This window comes from Hirundo rustica, chromosome 1 (genome assembly GCF_015227805.2).
Source record: "Hirundo rustica isolate bHirRus1 chromosome 1, bHirRus1.pri.v3, whole genome shotgun sequence".
Classification (NCBI taxonomy): Eukaryota; Metazoa; Chordata; class Aves; order Passeriformes; family Hirundinidae; genus Hirundo; species Hirundo rustica.
Genome location: NC_053450.1, coordinates 32,454,097 through 32,466,139, shown reverse-complemented (window position 1 = coordinate 32,466,139; position 12,043 = coordinate 32,454,097). Strand labels below are relative to the sequence as shown.

The 12,043-nt window shown below is 37.5% G+C and overlaps 1 protein-coding gene across 3 annotated transcripts in view; it reads right to left on the bottom strand.

Moving 5' to 3' along the window:
- Positions 1–293: 293 nt before the first annotated feature.
- Positions 294–12,043, bottom strand: part of STAU2 (staufen double-stranded RNA binding protein 2) — a 170,243-nt gene continuing 158,493 nt past the window's right edge. For all 3 annotated transcript variants that reach the window (XM_040064828.1, XM_040064903.2, XM_040064976.2), the window contains 2 exons: positions 2,253–2,341; positions 294–1,408 (listed from right to left, as the gene is read on the bottom strand). In XM_040064828.1, coding sequence (XP_039920762.1) covers positions 1,315–1,408; positions 2,253–2,341 — 183 coding nt within the window. In that variant the 3' untranslated portion in view covers positions 294–1,314. The remainder of the gene's footprint in view (positions 1,409–2,252; positions 2,342–12,043) is intronic.

The window sequence follows — 12,043 nt, the reverse complement described above, 5'->3', positions numbered from 1 at the left end:
CATGCAATCTTGTGCAATGCTGTCATGGCTGTTATGCAGTTAAGCTTAATCTGTTGCATTAAATAAAATAATCTGTATTTTGGACAGATAAATGACCTAAATACCCTCAATGTCTGGTCTAACATAGTGAGTTTGTAGAAAGTGGTGGCATGGGGACAGCTTGGTAGAAACCTGGCTTTAGTGTGGTAGCCAGTCATTTGTTAGTTTTTAATTGTTTTCTTTTCCTTTTTTTTTTTTTTTTTTTCCTCTTAGTTGTCTAACTGTGAGTGATAAAGAAAGAGAAGACACTGCCATTGTACACATGAACTGATGTGGTTTTACTGCATTTGGCCACACACTTAAAAGAAATATGCTGGTACAGAGCAGCCACAGGTCTTATCTCTGCTGCCACTCCTTTCACAAAAGAATGATCTTTACATCAACAGTTTCCACCCTTGGCTTGATAATGTTGCAGTCCTCCCTTTTGCTCTTGGTCCGAATGCAGAGATTAAAAACACTCAGTTGATGCAAACAGTGGGTTGATACAACACACAGAATGGGGTGTAGATGTGCTTCACACAACAGAGAGCAGAATTGAAGAGGAAAATGTTGCTTGGAGGCAAGACGCCTCTTTAATTGATTATGGCAAGGAAAATCAAATACCATATTTGCTTTTTTTCCTGGAGTGTATCGAAAATGATCATAATTAACATCTGTTCATGTTAAGCAAATACTTGTCAAGATTTAAACTTCTGTTTGCATACAACTCTGAGTAGTGCATCTTAAAGTCATACATATTCATATAGAATGAAAAATGCATAATGTCTGCATAAAAAGATAAGCTGTATGACTATATATGAAGACAACAACTACAATTCTCACAGCACTGTCATTGGTTAATTTTAAAATATTCAAGCATTATTTAAAAAACAGTAAGCTGAACTTAAAACTACACTACAAAAAATTGTATAACTGAACCAATGCTGACTTGTTTCCCTCAATATTAATCGATTGTAAGGTTTCCCTTTTTTTTCTCCAAACACTTTTTGTTAATTCGCTGTTATTTTAACCTCCAGTAACACGATCAGACTTCTTCTGCCTCTGGGCGATTGAGTTATGCTCTGATCTCGAGTTCTAAGGGAAATGTTCAATTTTATTTTTTCCCGCAGTTGAATAAACAGTACCATGTATACTATCTCTTGTGTTAGAATAGTGTTGTCTTCACATAAGACTCAAATAATGGTATTAGTCATTCATTTCCTTGTACACATACACCCTATTGCGTGTTGACAGGTTTATAAGGATGCAGTGGCAGCCGTGGGTGCTGGGAAGCTCCTAGACGACAGCCTTTGAATCCTTGCAGTCCTGAGCAATGGTGCCTGAGTTAGTCTGTTTATTGTCTGCTTTCTCTCCCAGATGCTTGACTTGTCTGAAAGATTAATACATTAACAAGAGTAGTGAGGTCCAGGGTTGCACATCTTTAAGACATGTTTATTACCAGATGGCACATGAGATTCAAAGGTCACTGTGGAAGGTAACATTTTAAAGTGAAACAACAATATTTATGTTCAAATACTATGCTGATGAGATCATATGGAAAAATGTTTCTGATTAAATTAGTTTATAAATAGTCACAATATATCTACTGAAAATTCCAAATGCCACTTTTAGTCTTACTTCTTTTATTCTATTACTTCCTAATTTATTTAGCAACACAAGACTACTCTTTTACATAAACAGACTAGCTGCTGGGAAAAAAATCTTTACTGGATGGACAATCCCACTTTCTTAAATAATTGAAAATCCAGTGTGAAACCCTGTTCTATTGTCTACTACTTAAAGCTAATATGCCATATCAGTTTTTTAAGACCTGAAAGAACTTTCAACTTTTAAATTCTCTGAGGTAAAATTCAGCTTGCAGTCATAATGACTTATTGGCAGATGGCTATGCTTATTTACAGGCAATATCATGTGCTACAACACATTTGACAAAAATCATGTTATGCTACTTACACAGAGTCCATACAATGGAAAGAAAATCCTTTTCTTTAGCATTTCCACAGGACTGACTGTCTCATAGCTCATTAGTAAACAATATCAGTAACACTAAACCTGAAATCGTGTTTATCCTCTCAAATTGTCACAAACTGTATGTAAATTCCAGAGGAAATAGTTTTGCATAGGTTTAAAAGGGCAACTAAGCCCTTAATTAACATTTCTTATCTACCATGCCACACAGGCATTAAAATGCAGAGGATTTAAATGGTACTTACTTTTCATGTGATCCGTTCTCAACTTTCATAGCTCCTTCCACTGGATCCAGTCCTTGTTCTGAAAACTGTTTCAAGGCACTTAACGCTGCCTAAAGAAAAAATGAGTTGTCAAAAAACCCACTGGTACAATTATATTACAACCAAAGGAAGGAAGGTGTGTGTTTTGATTTTTGAGATTTAATTAATTTCCTGTATATTGAAGCCATTTAGGCTACAGAGCTACGAGAGTGGGTCCACAACAGCTCCATGATAAACAGCTGTGCTTGTACATGGATTGAGGGTATCTCCTTCTTCCTGGGCATATGAGTGACTCCCACTTGTGTAGATGTGAGCTTCATCCCTTATACAAAGAATACTACATATTTTTAGGATTCTTGGCTTTTTGGATGCAAAGTCTCTCCAGCTTCCCCACGTGCTTTCCTAGAACCCACACTTCCCAGAGGGCCAATGGAAAAACTTTTGAGTTGCAGATGGTTGCAGAAGTTGTGAGAAGTGGGAAGAGGGTCAGCAGGACAGCACACCAGCTGGAGTGCTACCAGCACTCCAAAGTCAGATCTGGAACAATGTTACAGCCTGATGTCTTATACACAGGTAGTGAAATGTGCTAATCAGGGAGAGCCAATATGGGGTGATTAGAGAGAATCAGGAATAGGAGAACAGTCAGTTTTATCTAACATTTTCCTGCACATTCTTCATTGACCAACTTCTGCCTCATCTACTATGAGCTCCCCTTCTTCTCTTCCCTCTATCTGCTTTGGTACAAAAAATTAAAAATAAATAAATTCTTTTTTGTAATTGATTCAGAAAAGGTTGATAATGAAACTCTCTGACATCACATGGCCAACTTTGGAAACAGAACCAGCACAATAAAACAGTTGAGGTAATTTCTACTGAGAAGATAAAATGTAAAGCAGAACCACAAAATGGATTTTGCTTTTTAATCACTTCCTCCTGAGATGCATTCAGAACTAATCACAGGGGAAAGAAAAGGTGACTTTTCACAGACATTGTGCCTCAAGCTAACCCCTCAAGCAGTGGAACTGACTGGAGATCCTAAAATGCAGTTCACGATGAAGCAACAGTTGCTGCTCTCTTCTTATTTGTTGGGACAGAAAGAATCCATGTCTCTGTCTTCCTTTCCCTCAGAGAGCAGGGACCCTGCCTGGAACAGGAGCTGCCATTGTCATGAAGTACTAGATTTGCCTTTGTACTAATTCTTTGCCTGGATTCTCTCAACAACTCCTTCGCTTGAAAGGTATGTTTATACAACTTAAATATTATTGGACAATGTGTATTTTGGTGAGATGAATAACAGCACAAAAATTGCCAGGCTGCCCCAAAATAAAAGACCACGTGTCCCATATTTGTCTATACTAATGACTAGCTGCTAAAGCCTCAGAAGGCTGTACAAGGTACTCCCACCCATAATGCATGAAACCAGAATCTTTTTAGTCTGTGAAATGTTACAGTTTGTGTCCTGACACACACAAACACACACACACACACAGAAAAAAAAAAAAAAAAAAAAAAAAAAAAAAAAAAGTGTTATTTTATAAAGTCTTTTCGTAAACCTCACATTATCACTGTTACCTACAATCCACTCCACCTTTATCACGTATTCTGAGATCCCTGTATGAGATCCCATTACTGGACCTTTCACTTTTATCACTCACTGAGTTCCCCAAAGTTAGTTTTCTCTTTCCTCATTTCTTCTGGTTTTCTTGATGTTTTGATATATTTCCATTCTTCATAACATTTCTTTCTCTGCTGCCTCATAGTGTCCCTTCACAAGTTTCATGTGTGCATTCTCTAATCCTATAAGATCTAACCACCATCTGTCTTTCCATCCTTGATCTTGACTGCCTCATCACTAATAATTCCCCCAGTAAGCAATGAGGGTTTTCAACTACTCTCTTCTTAACTTTTCTGTTCCAGTAACCCAACACATTTCTTCATCCCAATTTCTCTCTTCTCCTCTCCCTGAAGTCCTTTTTATCACAATCCAAGCACAACTCATCATGTGAGGAAGGGGAGTGATTTGGGCTCCCATATTTCCTTGTACTTTAATTTGTCATGGGTTAGCCACTGTGAGAAAGGATCCAATGGGTAGGGACTAGCACCCAAGAATCTCCTGTCTTCTCACATCCATTTTTTTTTCGTGATGCACATTAGTAAAACTATCAGAATCTCCTTCCTTCTTATGTATGGTAAACCAAAGCCCATTCCCAGGTAGCACTGCAAGGAGAGAAGGAAGCTAAGACATCCACTCCTCCCACACACTTAAACTGCTACCTCATATGTTTCTCAACCCACCTTGTTTACTTTATCATACCCGCTCTTAGCTTCCTGGTCTGATGTGTGAATTGTAAACTTATTGTGGAAGAACTTTGTGTTCAGGTTATTTGTTTGTATAGTGACTTGGATGAAAAGGCCCTGATCACATCTTGTAAGTAGAGCCAAGTTAAGTTTCATTCAAGATTAAATCACAGATTGATCATACTATCTACAGAACAGTCTGGTCTCAATTGGGGTAACTGAAATCCTGGAATCATCAAGAGATTAATTAGACCAACACAAACATCTGAATTCTAGACTTGCTGAGAAGCTCTGTTACTTACTACTGCTTTACTCACAGAACTCACTATTTGCAAGGCATTCTACATAAATTACAGAACTACAGAGCAGCTTTCAGGGTTGTTTTCCAGGAAAACTCATTTGAAACTTCCTGGATGAATATTAGCCCCTAGCTTAATAGAAACAGATCAAGAGATCCCCTCTCCTCTTCTAACAGCAAGGGAAGAAGTACTACAATATAAAATAATGAACACTTTGACTACTAGCATGGATCTATGGAAGCACGGGAGCTCATGCGTGTCAATAAAGTACATATGGAACAATTGGAGAAAAGACGTAAAATGAAAATGTGATTCAAGGTGTTCAACAATAAGCATGTTTAATACCAACACAACTTCCAAATCCTAATGCTTCTAATGAAACCATTTCACCATCTCATTCATCATCCTTTCACCATCTCACCCTTTTTCAAGACATGCCTTTCCCAAACTGAAATACGACATGAAAGATAAAATCTCAGACTTACTGCACTTGTGAAACCAAATATCAGAGGGAGCAATTGGCAGGGAAGCAGTGGTGTGCCTGTATACTTGATCTTCCAGCTACAGGTGTCAGGGTGTTTTTGTGAGCGCTGTTGAAGTCTGCATTTTTCCAGCTCCTAAATGCTCTCCCACTCAGGACTCCAGCAGCTCCCAGGGCTAAGCTTTTCTTCCCCAGGTTATCCCAACCTCCTACACTTCACTGTCCCTCTTTAACCTCCAGTTTCCTAATGTGTTCCGGGTTAATATGAGGTCTGACTTCTTTTTCATGGAACCATGTCTTCTTCTCCCTAAGTTACCTCAGAGGGAAGCCTAATTACTCATATCCCAACATTCACAACAAGATTTGAGTTTTGGGAAAGTTTATTTCCTTTCTAAAAGGTCCATTCATGGTATGTCGCTGAAGGAGAGTAGAGGAATGATAGAGAGAGCCTTGCAGAGTACTAAAAACTCCCCCTTTTCTTTTTCCTATAGCCTGCTTGTATTTGGAAGGATCAGCAAGATAAGAGAAGCAGGTGAGTAAACAATACTTTGGATCTTAATAGATGTCTTTAATGTTTCTTCTCTCCCCATCATGCCCCTAGACAGACATGAAGATGCTGGATTCAGGAAGGAAGCTGGTAGCTTGGAGGCTGTGACCTGAATAGTCAGCAGAGCGACACAGAGCTCAAGTAATCTGCAGTGAAGAAGAGTTACAAGCAGACACCAGGCTAATTTAATCCATGATTCAATTCTATTAGTCCCAATAGATTTACACCACTTGGCTTAAATATAACTTATGAATGGCAGATAACTTAGGTTAAATGAAAAGGAAAGAAAAGAATGGAACATTTGACAGTGAATCTGGTGAACAATTTCCTCTTTTAAAGGCTCAACACTTCCTTCCATTGATATTTTTCTTACAATAGAGCATCTGCAGAGATACAGAGAAATTTTTCTCTCCCCCAGAAGATTTTACAACTGTTTTATGAGTGAAGCCCCATAGGTTACAGAACAGATGTCCTCACACATTTCTTGTATCGCTTGTTTTCTGTGTAGCTACAACAGTGCCAAAAATACAATGCCAACAGGATGCACTGCACTGCTAGCTGTTTGTCTTGGCTGCTATTTCCATTATTAGTATGTGTGTGTATCAGGATGGGGATGGATGTTTCCAGTAATTTTTTAGCTTTCCTCAAGTCAATTGGCAATTAGTAAATAGCACTGAAACTTGTAAATATTCTTCCTGTTTCTCACTCTGGGGATTAAGTGTCTTATAATGACAATCTAGTAACATTAGATCATTCTCTAGCAAGAACAGCAGACAGGCACTCCACTAGCCCATATGCATTTAAGATCACATCCTTACAATAAAATTTTCACGTTTGTTTTAACACAGTATGTGGTTTGCGTTTTTCCTCTTAAATCTATATTACATTTCAGCTTATTTCATGTAACTGAAAATTGTAAAAGTTTGTTGTTCTCTGTGGCCCTTCCAGTTGACTTTACCAATGAGGTCTGAGACAATCCTAATAAACACACTGCTCATACTGCTAGCTCACTGGCAATATGCCTCCTAACATCAATTTTCTAAGTACATTAAAAAAACATATTCAGCTTGGCCTTAATCAGTGTTTTCTGAAGACATAAAATTGTAGGCAGAAACTGCAAGACTGACTTGTCAGGGTCTAGAGAAGGTCATGAAGGACAAGATTTTACTGTCTTTAGTAGCTGGGTCTTGGTTCAGGACTGAGTTTGCTGAGTCAAATGATTCATTGTGGTCATGTTTCTTGTAGTCACATGCCATATGCATCAACAAGTCTCTGTTGCTCAAGTTTAGGCTTGAGAACATGTTTGCATACCAGGTAACCATCATAGACTCTAGTCCTGGACTTTACTTTCAAGCCAAAAACCTAGAGAACAGCAGAGCATGAGCAAAACTGATAGTATTTACAAACAAATCAATCCTTATATGTTTTCTAAATCAAAAGAAAAAATGCCCCCCAATCAGTGGGTTTCTTTCCCTCTCTCTGACTACTGAGGCCTCAAAAGGCAATGTCAGCTGTGCAATAACATTGCAGCAAAGCTGTCTGCATCAGTAATGAGATGCACTTCATTAATTTTTAATATATGGATTTTAATTTAACATTTAAAGGCTATTGAAAAAAAAAAAAAACAACAATATTGCAGCTATAGAGGTGAGTTTGAAGTGCCCCAAAACTGAGCAGCTATTTAAATCTGTATGTATGCAAATTATTGTTCTTGGTAATTGCTTTTGATTTCTCTAGATGAAGAAATGTTTGACTAAGCTTCCACCTGGCTTTTACTTGCCCACACTCAATACTTCATATGCATACAGAAATGCACAAAGAGAAGATATATTTGTTTGTGCAGACTTACATACATGCACACAAAGTAGTTAAAATTTGACTCATTAACATACCTATTTAATTCTCTTGGATTTGTCTACAGCTTGGCTACAAACAAGCTAAACAAAAACTAAGTTTTGCAAGCAAATCCTTTTTGCCACAGCTTCTGTTGTAAATGAATTTACTATATTGCAAGCAGTAACTCCTGCTAGGAGTTTTCATCGCTTTCCTTCCAGTGTGGTGTTCTCTCCAGCTGATTAGATTTCATGTGAACCAATGTTAAAATCTGTTTGAATATTAAGTTCAGAAAGGCTTTTCACAGCACACAGTGTAAACCTTAATTAAATGACTTTAAGCTCTTTCCTCATATTGTTTATGATATGCATGAAAAACACGGGCTATAATCTGATTAACTCATGTAGTTTACATGGAAATAGCATTTTCCAAACTGATTAATCTCTGAACAAAAGCACAGTCACCTGATAGGCACAACACTTAAGGCTACTGATTGCACCTGTCAAGAGAAGGAGCTTCGAGGATAGGAGGAGCCCACTATTTTCAAACAAAGAATGATGATTCACAGATGTAGCTTAGAACAAGTCCCACGTAGTAGTTAATGCTGCCCCCAGGCAACTCGTGTAGCCAGAATTTAAATGACACACAATCCATGTACAGCCTGACCTTGCCAGCTTTCTGGGGGTAATCCTAAAGTAAGGATTAACTGTTCTTGAACAATTTTTTCCCAATATATTAAACAGAGCTTCTGTCAACAACAGCATGCATGTCACCTTCTTCCACCTAGTTTTACTGGACAAATGTACTCATTCCTCCATGTCTCCTAATATGCTGAGAAGTGCATGGAGTGAAAGACACTATTCAACATGGAACTTTATTTCCATGGGTTTTGATCTTCAACCTAAATTCACCGACTTCATCTATTAAAGTAAAGAGACTGGTTAGCAGTAGAGAGTCAATTGGACATGGCTTATTTTCCATGTGAACAACCACACTAGAAATCTGACTGCCATTCTTGGGACCATGCAATAATTCCAGGAGTAAGAAATGGTGAAACATTCTCTTAAAGCCCAAGGAAGAGCTGCATAATATCTGGGGTGAGACAGTGCTGTTGTTTTAATGGTGATACAAAGCTTTCCAGTCAAAAAGAGAGAAAAGCATGCTGAAAAGCACCTATTTAAAAATTAGTAAAAGGTATGCTTTTGTATGAAGAGGATTTAATAAACGATACTTGAAGTCAAACAAATAAATGATACTTAAAGTCAAAAGTTAATCTCTTATATTCTGTTAACCTAAATTAACAGAATATAAGAGTTTAATCCATCATGGAGAGGTGTTGCCAAGGTGTTGCCAATTGCCAGGTATAGGTTGTGTTCTTACTTGCAGGTAGGAATAAGAGAAGAGGGGATTGCTAAAGGATCTATATGGGACTTGGACTGTTCTTTAATCTGTATCTTCTCAGACTCCTCCCACACACATATTCCCAGCTGAAAGGGGCAATATCCTCAAGTGCTACCAAGACTTGCCTTCGTGACAGTTTATGCAGGAAGCCAGTAAGTTGATGCTTCTTCATGAACGTCTCAGAAGAGCTTTCAGGTTCAGTGCCAGAAGGTACTGAGGTGTGGCTACATCCTCTAAGGGTGAAGTGAGGTGTGAAAGTTGGGCCCCGGTACCAGCAGTTAAAATAAATCTTAAATAGTTTAAACAGAATTAAGAGGTAAGCAAATCTTCTATCAGATATTTTCAGTATCTTTTCAGCATACCTGCTATGGAATTTGTCTAGAGTTCTGGGGGTTCTTTTAAAGTAAATTAGTTTCTAAATTCAAGACTTCAGATTTTTCCTTCAGTTGCTGCAATTCCAAGAACAAATACAGAAAGAATCATGCGTCATCACAGCCTACTTATGAACATGAAAGAAAATATTTTAAAATTAAATTTCCAAGTGTTTACACTACATATATACAACAGTTTCACTAGAAAGCAATTAATCTTAAATTAATCTTGCTTCTAATTTTATATCTTTAGACAAAAACCACTTAAACACTAACTTTCAGGAGGTAGACATTTAAGTAATATAGGTGCTTTCAGTAATTAGAGACTTCCAAATGAGAGTGTTTAGATGGCCAACTATTGTATTGCTAGGTAGAGGTTTAAATTATGCAACTAAAACAAACATGACTAAGGAGCTGCAGACAAAAATTATAGGCGATTTTAAGAAAGACAGCTTCAAATGTAAAACTGAAAACAGCAGAATGCATATCCTCAGGCAAAATCCTGCACCAGCACTGAAAAAAGGCCATGAATCACTCTCTCATCACTGATGGCTGGAAAATATCCTTGTCAGCTGTGTTCTCAGAATTATTTGGTTTATTTATTTATTTATTTGTTTATTTATAGGCATTTCTCACTGTGATAGATTTGCAAGTCTACTGCCATTAACCCTGTATGTATTGCAGAAGATTTTGACCTCGTGATTTTAAGTAAGTGGACTGAGGTTCTTGACTGCGTAAGAGTTTACAGTGACTTCTAAAATATGCTGTTAGACAATCCTCTTCATTTATCTGACCTCTAGAGTTCCATCCTGGTTTTGACATCACTGCCACTGCCTTCACTACCTAGGTACCAGTACATAAATGACTATAATATTCCCCATGAGGGAATGTGCCGTGACCTACATAGTAATGTAGCTATAGCTAGAACTCTTTTAACAAAATTAGTGAGCTATAAGCATTTATTCTGTTATTTAAGTGGTTTTCTTAGGTAATTGCTCATACAGAGTGGTCAAAAAAACCTAGCTATTAAAAGATTTTTATGAATACCCAAATATGCACACCAAAACCAGTATACAACAAGGTTCAAGCTATCAAGTATTACTCAATACTTGCATCAACATGGTTACTCTTTCACTTAGCAAACTGAACTTGTAAAACACACTCACTAGTGCTTAGGTACTTTTTGGCTCTCCTTGCAAATATCCTCTTCTTCACGAGACAAAGTGTCACTAAGGAACAGAGGTAGTTTAATTAATGCTGTTTTAAAAGAGAAGGAAACCAAAGAGAAAGAACATGAGCACAGAGAGGGCTGGCCCAAGGTCAGGCAATAAAAGTAACAATCAGTTTTACTAGTTTATGTGCGTTTTGTCATAGGCCATGATAGAAAGAGGGAGATTCTAAATAAAGGTATTTAACGATAGAAAATTTTAAAAGTCTGCACTGCAGCCATTTAATTCAAATGCCTCATTCCTATCACTATCATTCATCAAGCTATCATCAACAATGAAAAACATTTTCTATGACACAGTGGAGAAAAAGTCTCCCTTTTAGGAGAAGATGACTGGTGAGAGCCTCTCACAAATTTTTTTTTTTTTAAATGAAATATTCTAAAGAGTACTTTTCCTCCCACAACATTTAACAAAACAACCTATTTTTTTCTTTAAACTTGACATATTTTTATGTCTAAAGACCATGCACTTTGCTTTAGACATGGGAGCAATTTCCTAAATATCAGATTCCTTGGTTTTAGCAATTTTAGAATGAAAGGATGTTTGTTCTCTCATACTGAGTCCATTACCTTATATTTTAAGCTCTTGTCAATCTAAACATGACTAGAAACTTCGGTTTGAAGACAAAAGCAATAGATTACACTTAAAGCAGAGCATTGGCCATTGGCTCCTTCAAGGAGCAAATTGTAGCTGGAACAATGGGGGACTTTAGGGCTGTAGATTCTTGCATTACAACATCTGTAAGGAAGCCCACGTACCAAATTGTATCCTATCTCTGCTTCTGTGAAACTCTACTCCCATGGCCGGCACACTGGCATTCAGAGAAGGATACCTCCACCCTCAGAGCCCTAATGACCAATCCTCCTCTCCATTCTCCAAGTCTCATTTTACAAGTGTGCATGTATGTCCAACAAAGTACCAAATCTAGATTGGCAGCTAAAAGCATTATATTTAGCATATACAGCATGTAATTAGAAATTTGAGTGTTTCTAAAAGGAAAACGTTTTTGATTCTGATCTTAAGAGTATTCTTTCACTGCATTAGCTGGTATTTTTTTTCCTAATTGAAGTTGATTTAAGTGCGAGCGGAGTCAGACCCAAGAGGTACAGGACAAACTTCTCATCTCAAGTAGTTTGTAATATAATTTTGTCTTTGCTAACTGTTGATGGCTTGTCCTCATCCCATTTTAACCTACAACCATCAGCTCCCTTAATGGAAGTGTCTATAAAGATCTTCTCTAAAATATGCTTTTCCAGCACACTTAATGTCTTTTAATGTCTTTCCAATTAAATCCAGATGTGAAAAGCTTAAGGA